Source organism: Sparus aurata, chromosome 4 (genome assembly GCF_900880675.1).
Source record: "Sparus aurata chromosome 4, fSpaAur1.1, whole genome shotgun sequence".
Taxonomy (NCBI): domain Eukaryota; kingdom Metazoa; phylum Chordata; class Actinopteri; order Spariformes; family Sparidae; genus Sparus; species Sparus aurata.
In genome coordinates, this window is record NC_044190.1 from 27,215,386 (window position 1) to 27,236,566 (window position 21,181).

At 41.6% G+C, this 21,181-nt stretch overlaps 2 protein-coding genes across 3 annotated transcripts in view; one reads left to right on the forward strand and one right to left on the reverse strand.

Annotated features, from left to right (window-relative positions):
- The window catches only part of LOC115580173 (AFG3-like protein 1), a 25,476-nt gene continuing 4,295 nt past the window's right edge, over positions 1-21,181 (forward strand). The window contains exons 1-17 of one of the 2 annotated variants that reach the window (XM_030414180.1): positions 1-236; positions 2,405-2,495; positions 2,622-2,681; positions 2,765-2,883; positions 3,269-3,418; positions 3,508-3,582; positions 3,821-3,945; positions 4,037-4,310; positions 4,435-4,572; positions 4,757-4,910; positions 5,013-5,120; positions 6,366-6,491; positions 6,608-6,718; positions 7,154-7,269; positions 7,420-7,620; positions 8,125-8,319; positions 8,635-8,807. In XM_030414180.1, the coding sequence (XP_030270040.1) occupies positions 117-236; positions 2,405-2,495; positions 2,622-2,681; positions 2,765-2,883; positions 3,269-3,418; positions 3,508-3,582; positions 3,821-3,945; positions 4,037-4,310; positions 4,435-4,572; positions 4,757-4,910; positions 5,013-5,120; positions 6,366-6,491; positions 6,608-6,718; positions 7,154-7,269; positions 7,420-7,620; positions 8,125-8,319; positions 8,635-8,807 (2,336 nt within the window). In that variant the 5' untranslated portion in view covers positions 1-116. Of the gene's footprint in view, positions 237-2,404; positions 2,496-2,621; positions 2,682-2,764; positions 2,884-3,268; positions 3,419-3,507; positions 3,583-3,820; positions 3,946-4,036; positions 4,311-4,434; positions 4,573-4,756; positions 4,911-5,012; positions 5,121-6,365; positions 6,492-6,607; positions 6,719-7,153; positions 7,270-7,419; positions 7,621-8,124; positions 8,320-8,634; positions 10,551-21,181 lie in introns of those variants that run through there. The other variant, XM_030414179.1, reaches the window with a different exon arrangement.
- The window catches only part of dbndd1 (dysbindin domain containing 1), a 21,063-nt gene continuing 11,102 nt past the window's right edge, over positions 11,221-21,181 (reverse strand). The window contains exon 4 of the mRNA XM_030414181.1: positions 11,221-12,666. Within this exon, the coding sequence (XP_030270041.1) occupies positions 12,512-12,666 (155 nt within the window). The 3' untranslated portion in view covers positions 11,221-12,511. The remainder of the gene's footprint in view (positions 12,667-21,181) is intronic.

Genomic DNA, 21,181 nt, shown 5'->3' on the forward strand with positions numbered 1-21,181 from the left:
CGCGAGATGATGTGTAGCCGTTGACTTGAGGCTCTCCCGTCGCAGGAGACAGTTTGCTCGCCACTTCTTGATGGCCCGGAGATCATCCCAGTGAAGCCCAGAGAGCAGCATACGTGATGGCGCTGCTTTCTGTGAGTGCCGGGCCCTTCTGGACCCGGGTCCGGTCGGTTCGGACGTGGAGCCGAGACTTCTCCACGATTTCTGCTACTTTTCGCAACAACGGCCCACTCGTTTCGGTAGGGTGGCGTTGTTTTGTTTTTGTTTTTTTGTTCTTGTTGTTATTATGCAAAGCTCTGCTAGGCTCCTCTCTCATAACACGAACGAAAAGTTGGTGTTTTGCAACAGCCACTAGCAGACGTGTTGGATAACGGTGTGTGGCGGGCCTCGGGTCACTGTGTTTTAGGTCTGTCGTGGGAAAGAACACAATGTCCCTGAATGCAGCCCCACCAAAACATGTAAACAAACAAACTCTGCAGCTCTGTTTGTGTTTCACTCCTCTGTTATCTGTGCTCTCAGTAGAGGTCCGTGTGATAATGTTCGGGGTTTGCTCAGTTCCATAATGTTTAGTTTGCAGGGGTCGTGTCTCTGTTATTCATTCATTCGGTTGCACTTCTTTTTTTAATGCAAAAAAACAAAGCATGCAAATAAGCTGTTGACTAGCATTAAATTAAATTGAATTGTTATTATTTTTTAAAATTTCCCTCAAGATAAGGTCTGCCATTCTGCTGACTAGAAACCTGCACTGATCACTGTGCTCAAACCAGACTGAAAATGTATTTGAGATACAGCTGGAATACTTTCCTTTGGGGTATGACACTTATAATATTAGACACATTTTTTTGTCTACAATACATCATTTTTCCTTAATTTCAACTCTTTTCCTTTAATGTGCAGTTCTTGCAGGTATTTGTCTCCCTTCATGTGGGTTAAATAGAGCCCAGCCCACTCTCTGGCAGCTGGTAGTGTGCCGATGATGATGTATTGGGTTTCTGTGCATATGGGCAGAGACTGCAAATCAGAAAATTGCAGAAGTTAGTTTATTGCCAGCATATGCGTATGTGACTCAAAGAATTAAAGTTTAATTTAGATCTGTTGCATGTTTTTTTTTCATAGTTGATGACCTTTTGATTCACTGATAGTGGCTTATTTGATCATGCTGTTTATTGTTTATTGTTGTAAGGACTGACCACCTGTGGAATCCATACTCTGCTGCATTTATACTAGTTAGCTCAGTTAGCTGTGCAGCAAGCAGTCTTTGCTGAGAGCTCAAATCCCCAAGGAATTTTTTTGGTGTGTACACGGCTTGCACAGGAGCTTTGGATCGGGAGGGGCCGGGTTCAGCTGCTGAGCATGCTGTACGTGCTTCGCAACTCAACACAGAGACGTCATGATATCAAATCTGTTATCGCTTCGCATTCTTTACACCTTAAACCTTTCTTTATTCAGACATATCTTCATACGGAAAAAAATATTAAAAAAAAGGAATGTATCTATATAAAAAATGTATTGTTTATATATTGTCAGGTTTTTATTAATTTAAAGGTGCATTATGTAAGATCGGCCACCTCTTAAATTCATACTAAAACAAATATGGGACAGCATATCACCAGAGTAACTGCTAACTTTGGCTAGTTACATCAGTTAGCCATGCAGCTAGCCGTCTGGACTGGGTGCTTGGGGCACTGGGGGAGTGTTTGAGTTTACACTGCACAATAACCATTGGATCGTTAAGGGCTGGGGCTAAGGCATGCTAACTTTCGTAGATATCTCTGCACCAATACACTGTATAGAACTGTTCATTCTTCGCATTCTGATAAAAATTGTTGCTCATTTTTTCATGTTTACAACGAAAATTCTTACACATTGCACCTTTAAGTATCAATAACGACACTGGCCTCAAAAAAAAAATTGCAGTTGTATGGAAGAAACACATATTTCAGTGTTTGTACCCTTTAAAGATAATTTAATCAGTTTTTGATATGCACAAGTAACAGTTATGTTCGTAAACACCATGTGAGTTTTCTAGCAACTGTCCAATGTCAAGTATAAGTGGGTTATATGTGCCAGTGTTGCTATGACTTAATGGAATTAGGTTAACTGGGACATAGTCCAGTTTGCCAGGGGTCCTAATGAGATTTCAGTAATCCTGCAAATAATGTTGTGATGGCTTGTTGGGACACAAACATGCTGCTGGACGGATTTCTTATATCAACATGGAAGCTGGTCTGTTCAGCTGAATCCTAACAGCTGCAGATACCATTGCACTGTTCATATCGTGTTTCCATCTATAGTGTCTGTCTGCTATTTCACATACAACATTATAGGATGTTGGATTACAGCGTTGCGTCTGTTCCACGGTTCTTTTAACTATGAACGAATTCTTCATACTCTGTCTCTATTTCAGAAACTGTCCCTGGTGCAAAGGAGATGTGGAGGATTATATCAACACAGTGTCCCAATCGCTCGCTTCCTCAGCTCAAACAAACCACCAAAAGGTAACGCTCCTCCTACTGCCGTTCAACTATGTCATGTAGCCAAATGAGCGCATGCAATGACCTAAATCTTTTCAGGATGACTTCATTCTTTTTTTCTCTGTGTGTTTGCTGTTGATTTGGTTTTAGGTTTTGAAAAGTTTTTCCCAAAGAGTGAAGAAAGCGCTGGTGTCAACAAATCAGCTGAAGGTAGGGACATTTTCAAGCAGTGTTTTTTTCAGTTCTCACTTCATCTGCAGTGTGTGACTGATGTTGTTGATATTGCTTTTTAGATGAAAACACCAAAGAACAAGGATCTCATGTGAGGGAAGAGCAGGCCACGAATGATGACGAGGACGAAAGACAAAGAGGGGGAAAAAAGGAAGAGTCGCACTGGTGGACACGCTTTCAGGTGCAAATCCTGGCCCAGACAGATAACTGTATCTCATTAAACTGCACAACACACTTAGACTGATAACGTTGGATAATTTCACTAACATGTCGACATCTGATATCTCTGAAGGTTAAATCTAAACCTGATTTCACTCCTTTTACGTGTGCAAGTTAATTAGATTGGATAAGATAAACTTTATTTATCGCACAACGGGGAAATTCACTTGTTACAACAGCTCAAGATGTACAGGAAAATAAAAAAAAGGTCAGACACTTACGCATAAAGTTAAATAGAAAATGAATAGAAAAACTAAGATATGTACAAAAAACAAAGTGAGTGGTAAGTGATTGTTCAGGGAGTAATGTTGCACTCCATCTCTTACAACATTCCTTCTGTCTAACAGGAGGATTTTCCCTGGGATGAAAGAGTTGTTCGAAACTTTGTGATCGGCGCAGCAGGCATGACCTCGGCTTTTTTGTACTTTTACTTCCGTGAGACGGGGGTCCAGATCTCCTGGAAGGACTTTGTGCATCTCTACTTGAACAGGGGCTTGGTAAGAGGCAGAGTGTGTTTTACTCTTGGTGTAATGTGGGTGTATTTTGTGTGCATGTGAACAGATTGGTGTTTGTGCTCTCTACACAGGTGAATCACCTGGAGGTCGTCAATAAACAATATGTCAAAGTAATTCCTGCCCATGGAGTGAACTCATCAGATGTGGTTAGTGGCATGAAAATGTGGTTCTGTCCTCTTGTTTTTATCATACTGAGATCACTCACTGCACAAGCAAAGCAGAGTCATGCATATGACAAAAGACTAATTTATTTTAAAAATCTTTAATTTTAAGGAGGAATATTTCCTTTGTGTCATTTTCTTTAAAAAGGTTAGGCAGTCATGCTTTGAGATTTAAAGAATATAAACATTTGTACTATATGGCGCATGTTTTTGTTTGTTTCAGAGCTTTTTGTGGTTCAACATTGGCAGTGTTGACTCGTTCGAGCATAACCTGGAAATGGCCCAGCAGGACATGGATCTGGACTCCACACGGCGAGTACCTGTATTCTACACCAGTGAAAGCGACGGGTGAGAATTTCATCTGAGGACCAAATCAAATTGAAGTGATTTTTATGTGCACTGGATGTGTTCATGTTGATTCTCATCTCTCTCCCCACAGGACACTCCTTCTCACAATCCTCCCAACCTTACTGCTGGTTGGATTTTTACTTTTTGCCACACGGCAGGGACCAGTGGGTGGAGGTCGGGGAGGTAGGGGGCGAGGAAACCCCTTTAGCATGAGTGAATCCAAAGCCAAGATAATAAAAGGCAACATTGGCGTGCGATTCAGGGACGTTGCAGGCTGTGAGGAGGCCAAAGTGGAGATTTTGGAGTTTGTCAACTTCTTGAAGAATCCGCGGCAGTACCAGGACCTGGGAGCCAAGATCCCAAAGGTGTGCCATATTTTATGCATCATAAAATATTGTGTTTAAGTTTTAAAGTGTTAAACTTCTCCACATTATGAAGTATTCACTGAGACACTTAAATGTATCCTTGAATAACATCTTTGTTTTTCAGGGTGCAGTGTTATCTGGTCCTCCTGGAACTGGCAAGACGTTGCTCGCAAAGGCCACAGCCGGAGAGGCCAATGTCCCCTTCATCACCGTCAACGGCTCGGAGTTCCAGGAAATGTTTGTTGGCGTGGGTGCAGCAAGGGTCAGTACTCAGCTTAACGACACTTCCCAGGAGTCTGGGAGCTGAATGATGCATCACGTGGGCTTCATGCTCATCTCTCAACACAACAATCATTTGGGTCGTTCTCTCGAAGATACAAATGCTTGAATGATAAACACTGTAATTAAGCTAAATTGTGATTGCTGTTTGCTCTGTCCTGTATCAGATAAGGGATACGTTTGCCACTGCTCGAAAAAATGCCCCGTGCATCCTTTTCATCGATGAGATTGATGCCGTGGGCAGGAAGAGAGGCAGAGGGAACTTTGGCAGCCAGAGCGAGCAGGAAAACACCCTCAATCAGCTGCTTGTAGAAATGGACGGTATGCATTTATGTCATCGCTTTCACTGTTCGAGCCTTCCTATCAATCCCGGTGCGACATTTCAAACCGTCTTTATATGCTATTTGTATGTTTCCATTGCAGGATTCAACAGTAGCACTAACGTTGTGGTTTTGGCCGGCACAAATCGAGCTGATATCTTGGATCCAGCTCTGATGAGGCCCGGACGCTTCGACAGACATATATACATAGGTAAGGTGTAGCTTTTGTCTGAGGTCCGCCAATTCAGGACATTTATCTTTCATGCACACTCTTCTCTACCTACATCATAGTTTGTCAGTTTCAGGGATTTCTTTCACTCTTAAGTTTTATTTCCCTTTATAATTTGTTGATAAATGAAATGTTTCCTTGGTTGTTGATGCATTTGTGCGTTACCATGCAACAAATTCAATTCAATGGCCCTTCTGTGCATGTTGACCCAGATCTAACATTGTTAGTGTTTTTTGCTCCAGATGAGGTGCAATGCTTAACCTTATTGACGCTCAGATCTTGTACTTACTTACAAAATTAGCTCAAAGCCTATTAGGTTAGCGAGTCCTTTATTTGCGCCTGGCCTGTTCACTTGTTACGTCATTAAAAGCGTGTGTTGCATACTGTGCACTTTCATCTTTGGGGCTAAAATGGTTAATCTTTTTTGCCTGCTAAGATCTAATTTGCTTTGTGCCAGCAATGCTGGACAATAGTGGGCATGGCAGAATTTTCTCTGACAAAGAAAACTGGGTCAAAACGAGAGAGCTGGCTTTCAATAAAAGGAGGATTAGATAACTGGAGGCCAGGGTGAGGGATGGGACCCACCACTCCTCATTTTTTCTCCGTTCCCCGTCCTTTAGTATTTCTGTTGTTACATGCAAACCGTGTTGGTCGGACAAAAAACACTCACATCAATCATTAATGTTTGATCAGTATTTAGTTACAGCACTTGTTACATCCTTCATGTTTCTATGCAAAGAAAGTGAGTTTAGCATACATGAATAATGCTTTACATGAAGGTCAGCTGTCGTTTTAAAAGAAGACTGTAGACTGAAAACAGTTCTCTTATAAGAGCTAATGCTACTGTCCCTGTCACTTCATGGCATTACATTGTTGTCACAAGATTTGTCTGTTTATATGTTGCATCTAAATGCCCACTTTAACGCACAGGATTTGATGCACACCTCAAGAAATTGAATTTCTAATTTGGCTTTCTGTTGCTGACATCCCTGACCTCTGCTTGTATGCGGCTGTACTTTGAATTTAAGTAGCTTAAAGTGTGTAAACAACCATGGAGTTTGGAGCCATGTTTTGGAGTTAGGTTAGATCTATTATCTTGTGACACTGGCCTCTGAGTTAAATAATCATGTGATGACTATACTTCTGCAGCAACAGAACAATCTTGTTTTTTTTCCAGTGCTTATCATTCTTTTGTTTAAAAAAAAATTTGTTTTCTTTTTTCTACAGGCCCGCCGGATATTAAAGGCAGGGCGTCCATCTTTAAGGTGCATTTAAGACCTCTGAAGTTGGACTCCAGTATAGAAGTAGAGGCTTTAGCCAGAAAGCTGGCTGCACTAACCCCAGGTTTTACTGGTAAGAATTAGTGACATGTGCTTTCGATCTAAAGGGATCACACAGTTTGGTCTTGTTTGCTTTCTTTGTCCCACCAGAGGCTTAATGAGGTTGTTGTGTTTCTCTGTGTGTCTCAGGGGCTGATATCGCAAATGTGTGTAACGAAGCAGCTCTGATAGCTGCGCGTCACCTCGACCAACATATCAGCACTAAGCACTTTGAGCAGGCAGTCGAGAGAGTTATTGGAGGTAAGTTAACAACCAGGTGTATGCACTTGATATTATAAAAATATTTATAGAACAACTTATGAATATGGTTTATACACCATCATGAAGCAATAGTCTTAAAGGGAAAGTGCACCCCGAAACCAACATTTTTCTTATTACCTGTAGCGCTATTTATCCGTTTTGTTCGATTATTTGTGTGTTTTGGAGATATCGTCCGTAAAAATAATATGTATTTCTGATTTTGAATGGTTCCTTTAAAGAGGTTAGATATGCTTTTCATTTCTGTAGCAAGAAGTTTTGATCAATTATATTCTATTAATGTACATTATATCCTAACTTCCATGCAGGGAAGAGACCCGATCCCCTCAGCTGTGTATATTGTACGCTTAAAGGCTGATAAGTTGTTCCGTTACACAAAAAACACAGAGTGCTGAAGATCATCCTCTTCGCTTTCAGGTCTGGAGAAAAAGACTCAGGTATTGCAGCTTCCAGAGAAGACTACTGTGGCGTATCATGAGGCCGGACATGCTGTGGTGGGCTGGTTCCTAGAACATGCAGACCCCCTACTTAAGGTAGTCCAACCATTTTTTGTATCTGTATCTATCTGAATTCCTCTGCAGCCCTCCCACACCTTTTTATGTGTTTTCCTCTTCCACAGTCACATTAAGATTTATCTAAAGTATTAAATTGATAAATGGATTGATTTCAATGCTCTCCCTCAGGTGTCGATTGTTCCCAGAGGGAAAGGTTTGGGTTATGCACAGTATCTGCCTAAGGAACAGTACCTGTTCACCCAGGAGCAGCTGTTTGACAGAATGTGCATGATGCTCGGAGGTCGAGTGGCTGAGCAAGTTTTCTTTCGCCGAATCACCACTGGGGCGCAGGACGACCTCAGGAAAGTCACACAGTCAGCTTATGCACAGGTAACCATAACAATTAGAAGTCACTTACAGGGTTCGTTCAAGGTCTCGAAAGTTTGGAAAGTGTTCGATTATTAACTGTTATGTTTTCAAGGTTAATAAGTGCTTGAAATTGAAAATAAGTTACATTTTCAATGTAAGCTGGAGTTTTATCACTAATAAATCTTTCAATATTTGAAATTAAATGATATTTATGACATTGTCATATTTGTTTGTTGTCTCCTGGGTTTTAAGTAGGAATTTAAATATTCAACAAATGGACAATATACTTCGATTGCTGTGGGTGTAAAGGAATTCTGTAAACTTTAAAAATGTTTGCAGTTGCATTTATAGTATAGGATATGATAGTCAAGGCTTACAGTTTTCAGGCATTTGAAAAAGCTTGTATTTTACACTCAAAAAGCTGTACGATCGCAGCACTTTGAAGAAGCATACCAAGCATTTGGTTTGAAGTGAAGCAACACTGTGTAATTTGACTCACAGCTTTCGATTTTCTTCATATTTCAGGTTGTACAGTTTGGAATGAACGAGGCGGTGGGTCAGATGTCCTTTGACCTCCCTCAGCAGGGTGTCATAGTAACTGAGAAACCCTACAGTGAACCCACTGCCCAGCTTATAGACCAAGAGGTGCGCCTGCTAATAGATGCGGCCTTCCAGCGAACACTTCTGCTCGTCAACGAAAAGAAAGAAATAGTGGAGAAGGTGAGAAGCATATATTTACAATCTGGCTGATGGTTCATTTGTGGTTTACTTAAAGGTCCAGTGTGAAGGATTTAGGGGGATCCAAGGTCAGATATGGATTATAATATTTGTATTCATGCTGTCATTAGTGTATCATCACCTGAAACTAAGAATCATTGTGTCTGTGTTACCTGAGAATGAGTCCTTCATATCTACAGAGGGAGCACGTCCTCTACCAAGGAGTCTGCCATGTTTCTATAGTAGCCCTATTGATGATGGGAGTTATTATCATCATTAAAAGGCTTGTTGTTTGCTGTTTTTGGTCACGTGTCACAGGTGGCTAAACGTCTGCTGGAAAAGGAGATTCTAGACAAGGCCGACATGGTGGAGCTGCTAGGAACTCGTCCCTTCCGAGAGAAGTCTTCATATGAGGACTTTGTCGAAGGTCTGGGGGATTCTGAGGAGGATACCTCTCTGCCCGAAGGCTTAAAGGACTGGAACAAGAATAAAGGGGATGAACAGCACTTGCAGGACAGGCAAAAGAAGTCAGCCGTTTATCTGTAGGCGGACTTACAGCCTCAATGCAAATATACCTCTGGATTAAGGTGAATATTTCAGTGCAGCACCATCTGGTCCAGACGCTGGAAAATATAAATCTCACAGACAGCTGCACAGAGGATGGGGATGTGTTGCACAGGTGTTGTTGTTTTTTTTTTTATATTCGAGCAGGAATTCCAAACAATGACTCATCGTTTTAGCGTTCTGGCAATTAAAAGTCAGTACGTTATAAGGCTTCTGTGAAGAGTCTGAGGCTTATGTTCACTGGAGGTGCCTTCTACACCCTTCCTCCAACACTCTGATGAAGTCCTACCTAATATTCCTAAACCACAGTCTAAAAATGTATTGAGCTCAAGTTACAAAAAAATACAGAAATCAAATGAGACCTGTTTTTGTAAAAATCAGCCTCTTGTGACATGTAAATGAGCTGTGGTGTGCATTGGTCAGTTACACACTGTGCTGGTAGTACCATTTGATGGTGTCGTATGATTTTGATTTTATTTGGAGGTTCATTGTCCTAAAAAAGGTACTTCTTCTTTAGTCTGTGGTCGAGAAATCCCAAAATCTATAATCCTAATAAGAATGTGCCTACAGTCTCATTTCCACCCTGTTACGGTCCTCCAGCAGACTTCAATGTTCATCAACCTGGTTTTTAGCTAATATATCAGTAAAGGCAGCTGTTACAACTCAGTGTTTGTACATTTTGTAACTTTCTGACTGTTATCACAATTATTAATGGTTCACATGTACTGTAGGATGTTTTCTCCTCCTCCGTGTCCCGTACTAATGAGTCAGCACCGGTGTAGACATCCATCGTCTCAGGTGGATAGTTACTGTAGAACTGGGAACAAACGGAGCTGAGAAAGAGTCAAATACAAGCTAACAAACACCACACACTGCTCAGATGTTTGCCGATTTCTAACTCTTCGCTCACACACACACTACCTCACAGCCTCTGTATTCTTAACTGCCTCTTAGATTGACATTATCCTTTATACAGCTCATTGATTGCAATACTCACACTGACTATAGTCTGGTTTTGTTATTAATGAACTGACTCCCGGACGCTCTCTGTGCTCTGCAGTTCATTTTGATAACACAAATGAGCGAGGGCTCAAAGCTAATTGAAAATGAATAGGTTCTTTACTGCGGATGGATTAGGTCCTTCTTCCTCCAACATCAGATCATGCCTTCATGTAAATGTGGCTTATGTTTGATTGTACTGTGAGCCAGGCAAGTTAAACTAGATAAGTGGTCATGTAGCAATTTGAGAACCACTCCCACAAGAGGGTTGATTGGACACTGTCATTATAACGTTGACAGTGTCTTAATGGTTAAGCCAGAGGCTCCTGAGCTGAGTAAACATGTTTAATATGAAGATTTACTTGAACTAATGCCTTGCAGTGTGAGCGGTGTGGGCCCTTGTTGAGACTGTTAAGACCATTGTGACACTGAAACTGTCCATTATTGGAATCCAGATGACATAAAATATTATAACTGATGAGCCGCTGGTTGTATAGGGAGATGTGTGTTTCGTGCCTGCTTGACAATGCACTATTCTTTGTGTTTGCTTGATGAATATTTCTTGTCAGTGAGGATTATTGATTTTACACTGAGATGTTAAAATGAATGAAAAATCTAAAAATGTGAGGTCGTTGAGGCCTACACCAACATTAAACCATTTTTATACCCCAGTGGTTTGTCTTTTTATTTTCGAGTCTTTTCATCAGCCCAGATTCTCTTTACATGAAATGTAATTTCTAAAAATATCAGTATTACAATGCTTCTGTCTTTCTCTTTTTTAACAACACATCTTTAATTCCAGTATCAGTGACTGCCTTGCATGTAAACACGCTTCCACAATCTCATGCATAGTTTATATTTGCATATTAATTATGGGCAATTGATTTTGATGATTAATAAGTTGACTTATGCATTATGCACATATTTGGCCTGAGATCGAGGCAATCATTGTGTTCGGTAATAGAAAAATGTAACCTATTCTAATTTCCAGCACTGCTTACAACCAGACAGCGGCTTCCCTTAATTAACTCTTATACGCCAAACTAGCTGCTGGACATAAATCATGCAAATGTGTGACCTGATGATGTCGCGTGATGTCACCAAGTCAATAAATTTCAGACGATACTGCTGACGTGGCTTTTCATGGGCAGTGTTTTCTGCGGATTTTGACCTCTTAAACTTTCAAGATCTTTTACATGCACAAGAAGAACCTTTATAAATACAGTGAGGGCAAGAACAAAAAAAGCATAATAGGTCTCCTTTAAAGTATCTGCCCTCCCCACACCATACAGAATGAGGCAGTTTTCCTGATGTTTAGCGAATAAATGACGCAACAAAACATACCTTTTTCAAGACTTTTATTGTTCCTCTATTATCCCAGTGTCACTTTTGATCCATCGTGTCACAGCATTCAGAATTATTGGCACTCCTGGTATAGACAAGCCAAATGTGAGATAAATAAATCAAGTAATCAGCTATAACCTTTACGTACAAAGATGTGAAATATTGCATCGTAAGTTAGATTCACCCTTTAATAGGTGATTACAAAACTGTTGGCACTTTGTTGTATTTTTGGCATTCATGCAAAGCTTTTGTGAAGTCCACTCGACTCTGGTGCAACGCTACCTTGATTTTCTAACTGCTTCAAGTATTCTCCAGCTTTGAAGTACCAACTCCAATCGCCTGAGGAGCAGCAACTCCGGCAGCCATCGTTTATAAAAATGATATTCGGAAAACAATTGTCTGAACAAATTGTGAAGAGGAAATATCTGGGTATGGAAAAGTGTGTTGCATATAGCTTGCTACTTGGTCTGTTTATCTTGTATGTCATCTGCACCAAATGCCAATAATTCTGGGGGGCACCGAAAATACAATTCAGTGAGACAAGTGCAAACTTTCATTTCAAATTTCAAATTATAACAACAACACATTCGTCATTAAAATGTAGAAGGTGTGATGGATATGAAGAGTGTGGCTTCACTCACATCCACTTCCACTGATCAACCTGCCTTAATTGCAGGCAACAACAACAACAACAACAACAACAACAACAACAAAAAACAAACCCTGTCACATTTTCAAGCCAAAAAATAGCCTCGGCGTGGCATTTATGTTTCAAATCCTGGTGTTTCAATGTGAATCCCAGTGTCTGAACGTCAAACTGAAGGTCTGGCCACATGCTGTGGACACAGTGTAAAACCAATCTCGCTGTCCAGGCTGTCCCCACCCTGAGAGGCTGTAAGGATGGAGTTGCTGTTATATTTCTGCTGATGTCATACCCTGTCTGTCACTCAAAAACAAAACTTAAAATCATCTGGCAGCACAGGGTGGTCATTAAGAACCCCTTGCATGAAAGACACAATGACTGTGTGTGTTTGTGTGTGAGAAAGAAACAGAGGAAAGGAAGAGAGAAGGAGAGAGTGTGTATATTGCACATCTCAACATCTTAAGTCAGAGCACAGAGCACGTTGTCCAGAGTTCAACCTGAACTGTTCAGCACCATGAGACGTTACGTGAGTGCACAGTGGCAGATGAGGGGGCCTCTCGGTCCACGATGTGCTCACACTCTGGCTGTGTCTGTCTGCCTCTGGGCTTTCTCACTCTCTGCAGTCTGGCCGTTTCGCAACAGATATCACGGCTGCTTCGGTCTCTCCAGTTTCATTAGGGGCTCCGGGGTGTCCGAGTCACTGTGGTGCTTTCTCTCGCGCGGGGGCTCGACTCTGCTGCAGCGCGTCCACGAGGGGGAACGCATGTAGCCACCCCTGGGCAGCATGGGCTGGTGGGAACCTGTGGACAAAACAAAGATGTCACTGACAAGAATTCAAATCTTGGAATCTGCGTTTATACCTCATAAATGCAGACACATACAGGGACGGACATCAGGAAATCATCTGCACACCTATCATGTTTTTCCTGAAAATACAGTTGTCTTAAAGGCGCATTATGTAGAATTTGATGAAATTTTCATCAGAGGAGAAACAAACAAGCCTGACAAAAAAACCTCTTTGTTTTCATGACTGGGTAAATAAAATATACAAACTGACCTCAAAGGACAACACATTTTCACAATGTTGTACTTTGTTTATATGTGGTGGACCATGCCACCTTCCTAGCTTCAAAAAGTGTTCTGGGGACCTTATTTTCCCCTGAGAACAGCTTGTTGTTCTGCCATGGAAAAATTAAATATATCTGAGTTTGTGTTATTGCTTCAGTGATACTCTGAAGATTAAAATTCTGAATTTGTTCTCCAAAACTACACAGTGCCCCTTTCACACAGATTACTGGATAATAACTTTCTGTGAATGAAAGATATTTTTTTGCATCCTTGTGCCCAGTAACTTCATTTAAAAATAGCTCAGTGAGATGCACTTTAAAATGTTACTGTGGAGGTAAACATTTCCCATATTAAATCTCCTCCCTCCAGTCCTTTATCTCAGGATATTCACATCTTGTGCAGACTCATATATCATTATATTCCAGCGGGTTATTAGAAAGGTCTGTTGAGCCATAATGACTTTAACATGTCACGTGACTCCTAGGGATTTATCAAAAACGCATGAACCGCCATTTTTACACTGTCTCAATCTGTTTAAGTTTTGACTTTTAGTCTTCATTATTAACTTATTAATATTCTAAATATAACATTTCTGAGTTTCTGAATTTCTTCTCCAAAACTAGGTAGCACACCGTTAAAGGAAAAGTTCACCCACAAATGAAAGCTCAGTCATTATCTACTCCTCCTCATGCCGATGGAAAGTTGGGTGAAGTATTGGAGTCAACTAAACATTTCTGGAGCTCCACAGCAAAACAGAGTAGCAGCATTCTCCTAATCAACTGAAGCAGACTGGGACTTCTTTCAAAACTGAAAAATAAAAACAGCTGCAAATAAACCAACAAAAAAACCCCCCACAACACCTGACTTTGCACCAGCATGGGGGTGAGTAGACGGTGCCTCAATTTTAATTTCTGGGTTAACTTATCCTTTAATGTCTATTGATGCTGGGCATACAAATCTCTGCCCCTGCTTAAAGTGTACCTCCAGAGGCAGAGTTTAATTTCAACAGTGGCCTTGCAGGATAGAGCTAATGTTTGCCTGCATTATCACACATACATACTGGCCATTTGTAGACACACCACAGATTGCTGCCCATTTAAAATGACTGGGATCACACTGAGATTATCCACAGGAGTATTTCTCTCACATAAAATCTGCTTTCTCTTTGTATCAACTAGTAAATCTACAAAACCCATAAATACAGCAACTTGGCCGTCTTACACCAACAGTTCATTTTAGCTACATGTTTAATATCAACCATGCAAACACTTCTTTTCAGTTCCGCTTTGGACCACTTGGCGGCGATATCTAGCCTGCCAGGGTGACAGCAACTGAGGGAGTGACTGATAGCTCGCTCTGCCTTCCACTGCCCTTGTATCAGTCTATTGTAAGGTCTCCTAAGTGAAGGTTATATTCAGTACCTGGCTTATACTGTATATCTCCTTAAAGCCACGTCCATATCCTCACACACGTTAGAGACTGAGAGACAAAGAGGAGGAGAGGAAAAAAGGGAGAGGCGGAGGAGACGTATTGATCTCAGGAGATTGATGGCGTCTCCACTGGATTTTAATGAGAAGGACAACAACGGCTGCAGCAGGCATCGTGAACACCTGCTGATAACTGTGTGCTGTGTTTACCAAGTTATGTAAAAGTGTGTCTCCTGTATGCACATACTGTACTGTATTAATGTGTGTTTGTGCATGAGACGTTTTCCCTGTTCCTCGTGTGCATTCTTCAGATTTCTGTTGACCTGTTTGTGCCCCGACATCCAATTAAAAGAGTGAAAGGAAAATAATTGAAAACACACACTGTGAGGTGCATTTGCACACCTGAGAGGTAAAGCAATTACACACCTCCCCGCAACATACAATGATTCTCCCGTTCTTTTCTCTCTCTGAATCGCTCTCTTGCTGTCACAGAGTCCCCTAAGCTATGGAGTACTGCGCTGTACTCCTTCTGTGCTGCTGGCGAGCAGCCACTACATTCTTCAGTCAGCATGTTGCTGCGCTTAATGTCTCTGAAACACGACTCTCCTACAGAAAACCTGTGACGGCACGGTGAAAACAACACCAGAATTGTGTTTATATGTGGGACAATGGCCTCCTCTTTCAACCCAACAACACTCTTTTCATGATCCCTGCACAGCTTCATCAGTGTTTGTGAACTGGGGCAAGTATTTAAATGATAAAGCGATTATAATCTATAATATCTTTAATAGAGCCTGACCAATACTTGATACCTTGAGCCGATGCCACTACCAATATCAAGCGAGTAAAACATGCTGCTGTATCTCCAGCTGTACAGCGCATGCATCTTTTTTTAATAATCCCATGACTTTGATGATCGAATACTTTTTTTTATGCCTTTTCACAGCTTTACTTGACAGGACAGCTGAAGAGTGACAGGAAACGGAATGAGACGGGCAGAGGGATGACAGGTAGCCGAGGGCCTCGGGTCAGATTTGAACCCTGGGCTGCTGTGGTGAGGACACAGCCTCTGTACATGCTATCATCTGAGCTACTGGGGCGACATTTCATTGGGAATTTTACGAATTAAAAATAGTATTATATTAGTATCATATTCTGTATTATAATCCCCGCCAGGACAATTTCAGACGATAATATCAGCCAACAGATATATCAGTCGGTTTCTAGTCTTTAAGAGCCTAAAGCTGGCCCAGGGGCAGTGAGCTGAGCCGAAGTCCGACCTTTTACATACAAAGGGGCTTCTATAGCGGGTCTATAAATATGTGGTTTTGTGCTTATAAAGGATAAGACCACAAAAATAACATATTATTTACATTCAGCATTTTTATGGATGTTAGACTACCTGGTGTAATCAGACCATGCGCTCATCATTTTTCTAAATGTATCAATAATTTGGTTACTGCTCTTTTATTTCCTTTTATTTCACTGACCTATGATTTTTTTGATTGTTTTTTGTTATCATTTTTTCATATGTATGTATAAAAATTTGCTAAGTACATGTGTTCAATTCATGTCAAAATATCACATTATGCTGAGCCTCATATGACACAATCACCTAGAATGTATGGTATTTCACTTATAGAAGCCTCTTGTTGTTTTGTTTTTTTACTTATTTCAAGCAAGGAAAAACCTCTTCATCTTTATTTTTGCTGTTTTTTTGAAGTGGCATTTTTCCCAGTGAATCACCACTAAATGGCACAAGACAGAAAGCTGCTGCACTGCCTCTCTACGGGCTTCAATATCACAACATGCTTCACTTCTGGCTGCATCCCAAACGGTGGCATCACTGCAGGTACCTGTGACAGCACACTGGATAAACAGCTCAGAGAGCCAAATTCTCATCACTGACTAGGGTGTGGCCTGTTGTATTTGTTGCTTGTGTCTTCGTGGTCACAGTGAGGTATTTCTGTCCTCGAAAAACTGTCAGAGATGTCAGCTCTCATGGGAGTCTCGCTGAGCAGTCAGAACATATCAGCAGAGGATTTGAAGGTGATAGTGCTGAGTAGTAAACAAACCATGATTGAAGGACACATTTCTGTTTCTGCTCCCTATGTTCTGCATTCTTCTCATGTCTACTAAAGAAATCTTTGGGCCATAACCACAACTCATGGAACTTAAACATAAAAAAAATCAACCAGACAGACACAGAATAGTCTACAATGTCCCTGTCACTGCTCCAACCACAAAGAATAGGAGGCCAAAGCTCTGCCTGTGGTAGTTTTTGGGGGACGCGGATAAACTTTATGGTTCATCAGGCTCATTTCAGTGAGAAACAAAGAGCAAACCCAATGGACAAAGTCAGGCTTTTGTTATGTGCCTCTGGAGCTGCTCTAGCAAGAGACGCCTAATAAAACACTAATTGCCGTACGCTCTCAGCTGTCTGGATTCTCTGAACGGATCATTCGGTTTCGTGAAGTATAAAGGTAGCTGAAGAGCAATACGGAAATGGTCGGAGGGAACGCGCTGAGGAGAGACAGAAGGGTAAAACAAAACAAACAAGACACAAGCATCTATAAATAATGTGCTAGTGTAGTTGCTCGGATTATGATAACTGCTTAAATGGCTCTGAAGGCCGGCTTGTTTCCAGCAGGGAACAGTGAATTATTCAGGAACCCACATTTAGCATGAACTCGCTCACCCATCTTCATCCTCTCCTCTCCTCTTCTCCTCTCCCCTCTGCACTTCATTTAACCTCTCCCTCACCTCCTTCATGCCCACCACACACACGCTCATAGAGTCCGATGCTCAAATCACACAGGGGAGCTCGATACTGCCACGTCTGCGATGCAAGCTTCGACAGAAACAAATCAAAATCAAGTCCTCGCCACCCTCAATTCACTGATGACTTCACGGGCTAATACACCTACCCTACGGTAATCACGCTGCCTTTGTCACAGCTCAGTTTGCGACAGGTTGCTGTTATAGTTTTGAGCGGGGGTGTTCAAGACTTATCAAAAAGTCATCTCGCATGAAATTACAAGGCAGAGTAATGAAAGAGGTTTGAGGGAATCCAGATGAAAACAGAACAGCTGTTCATCACAGCTGAGATTTGTGCAATAAGTTGCGGTTTGGATAAATCCTTTCTCACACACTCACACACACACACACACACACACACACACACGCCGCTGTCGTCGTCCGCACGCCACAGCATCTGCACGCAACAATGGAATGTCTTTGTTCGTGTGCGAAACGCATCATTCCACTGTTTCAAATGATTTAAAATGTTTGCTTTTTTTGAGAGAGATCGACTTCTAAAAATGACAAACAACGTGATGAGGCAGCAACCAGTAAATAAAGCTTTTGCATCCTGTTCTCTCTCCTGCACAACATATCAGATGTTGTTAGCTGATGACATTTAGGTTTAACGTATTTTGGAGAGTCACTGCTTTGTGCAAGACAGCCTCTCTCTCCAGTCGTTAGTGTTTCTGCAAACCACAGACAGGCCACGTCCATGGTTGACATTTGTACTGATTGGTCATACCATGTTCACATATGTTTACTCACATCAGGAGGTAGAGGTAAACCTAACTGGAGCTTAAGAAAGACACAAAGACATTCAACCAAAACAAACACAGTTAACATTTATTTTAAATCGGGCTGATCTCTCGGTTTCGTCGTGAAAGCTAAATCCAACATTTTGGTGCAATGCCCTACCTGCTATGTAACACATGACGCTATTCTTTCAAATAAATCTTCCATTGTTTTGTAATACCAGAACAGCGTCTGTAAAAACAACCTCGATTCTTGTCTTTTGTGCAAAAGCAAAACACTTTGCACTTGCTCTACAGTATCTGTCTGCAGACTCTCTTCAGCAGTCTTCTCGGCTGCTTCTATCTGGGTTGGTTATCCTTCCTCTGTGCGAGCCACATCTGAGGCAGACAGAGAGACAGGGAATAAAGGATGAAGGTAAGCTAAGAGACAGAAGGTGAAGGAGAGGAGGATCGTGTCTGCGGAGAGACTGAGACAAAAACAGCTCACAGGTAGGGGAAGCGAGGGATTTTTGTCAACAAGGCACAAAATGATACGTCTTATGTCAAAAGGTTAAAGACTTTGAACACGGAGGAAACGTTTGCAGTGTCTTCCTCTATTTTTATTCATGACCTGCGCAGGTAAAAATACAAGATTGAATGGCACACTTGCATTAATTATCAATAAAAAACAGATGACTCATCTGAACATGTCATCGTGAGTGTGCAAACATTCGATCATGGTTGGTATGTTGTTTTTCTCACAGGTCTGAGGCCGGGTAAATCTAATTATTTAGCTGTACACCTCCCAACAGCAGGACTTGATCTTGATTAGTGGAAAGCAGAGCAGCGGATGTGAGGCGGTGGACGGGGGAGGCCTCTTGGCTGCTCCATCTCCTGCACCTGGCCGCTGACAGGCAGCTGTGGCCTGTGACTAACAAGAGGCGGAGGAAACTTGTGCGGTGGTGTTTGGAGAGGGCAGCTGAACAGAGTGGACAAGCCACAGCTGTTTAGTCTGCTCGGCTGCGGCGAACACAGGTTTAAAGTTTAAGGAGGTAAATACATTAAGTCATGTACAAGTACAACTCACTGACTTGTTGTTTGAGGCTTTTACAAACAACATCTACAGACTTTGCATTTGGAAAAAACTGTGAGACTTTTTTGAACTATCATATTCAAATTTAACTGAGGTGATTCAAATACATAATAACAATCCTCTCTTGATTTTATGGAGTTTAAAAGCAGATTCAGCTCTTTGGTTACATGCCAGACCCACAACTTTACAGTTTTGATTCACTCTCACAGTCTCATTCATACTTTAACTTTTCTTTAAAGTACTAAAAGGCCTCGGGCCTACAAGTACATACATCATTACATACATACATTACGAAGCATCCAGACCCCTCAGGTCCTCTGGGAAAAGTTAACTCTGTGTCCACAGGGTCAAAACCAAGCAAGGTGAAGCAGCTTTAAGTTTCTTTGCTCCCTACCTGTGGAACAAGCTTCCCGAGAACCTGAGCTCTGCTGAAACTGTCAGCTCATTTGTGTCTGAGTGGTGCCGTATGAAGAAAAACTTCATGCCTTGCCGTTTCTGTCACAGCAGGCAGCTGTTCTCAGTGAAAAAGCTCCAAACTCCAGAGACTAGTGACTAGCAGTTGAACATAGAGCATTTAACAGCTATAGAACCAGAAACCATAAACAGAGCTTAAACAGAATAAATACTGGGGTGAAAAAACAACAACTAATAAATGCTAATGTCACTCTGTAATGGCTGGATGGATTGATAGGCACAAGTTAGCCATATCAACTTTAGAGATGATGCTATGTTGTGGCCCCGTTATTGCAATTATTGTTATTAAGTAAATCTGTCACTGTGATGAGTTCAGCTCAGTTGGTTTAGTTACTCCACAATTATGATTACAGGGAAACCACACACCTGTCTTATACTGCAGTCCTACCACTAGCAATGAGCCTTTATAAGAATCTTTCCACTGAAATTGATAAACGGAGATGCTTTTTAAGTATTGCATTTGACATTCAGGTCTCCACACTCAACGATGCACAGGCTCTACAGGGCTAAGAAACAAAGACATTTCTTCTTTTCCCGTGCCTGCGCCTCTGCGCTAAGAGCTGTTTAACATCTTTAATTCAAATAATTGGCCGTGGAGCTGCAGACAGCAGCTTATAGCACAGATGGCCCACCGTGACCATAACTCACACTTAACAAGCTGTGCCATGATATGGAATATTACTAATAAACAGAAAAGAGAAGGGAGGGAGAAATAAATGACGCTGAAGCATGAGGAAATACTGTAATAAGAAAATTAAGGAGTGAGTGATCGCAGCATGAAGAGAGAATATGAGGGAAAATCTGATTTATAAAGTTTTGAGATGACTAGAGTGAGAATGTCGGACTATAAATCTGTTTTGTGTTTCAGTGGAGTCCAACAATGCAGAATTACACGTGGTCAACCTCCAATACGAGCGTCTTGTTCAGTCACTGTCACAACGTCACCACAGTGATGAACACCAACTGGCTGCAGCCATGGTTGATGACAGTATCACAGCTGAAGTCTGACATTTGCATCAAGAAAAAATGTGATGTCTTCAACTTTTTGAAAAGCACAGTCCATGCACAGGATATACTATTTTTGTGAGGCGGTGTCTAAACTGTGTCACTGGCCCCTTTGTATCATTAGCTGGCATGAAATCCCGTGTGCATGCTGAGAGGCTGCAGGAGAGTCGGAGGAGGAGAGAGTTCACCGTCCGCATGCAGGATGAGGCTCACAGGTCATAAATAAAACATGGGAGAAGATTTTGTGCTTCCTTCTGCAGCCTCTATCCTGTACCTGCTGCTGTGAGACACACGCAGGGTGAACTCTCCCCCCCCCCTTCAATATGCATCTGTGCATAAAACCCTGCACATAACGCATTTGATTAATTTGGGTCCTATACGACATTGCTTCCTTTCATGATTGCTTTCCAGAAGGATCAGATTCCTCAGTGATAGAATCTAAATAGAGCTGTTTAAGGTGAGAATCAAACAGAGTCGGACAATGTTAAAATGGCCGTTTAGGCGCGACACTGTGAAAAATGTTTTTGATAAATCCTTGAAGAAGTCACGTGACATTTAAAGTCATTATGGCTCAGCAGGCCTTTCTAAGACCCCGCTGGGATATAATGATATAAAAACTCTGCACAAGATGTGAATATCCTGAGATAAAGGACTGCAGGGAGGAGATTTAATTTGGGAAATGCTTCCCTCAACAATAAAATTTGAAAGTGCATCT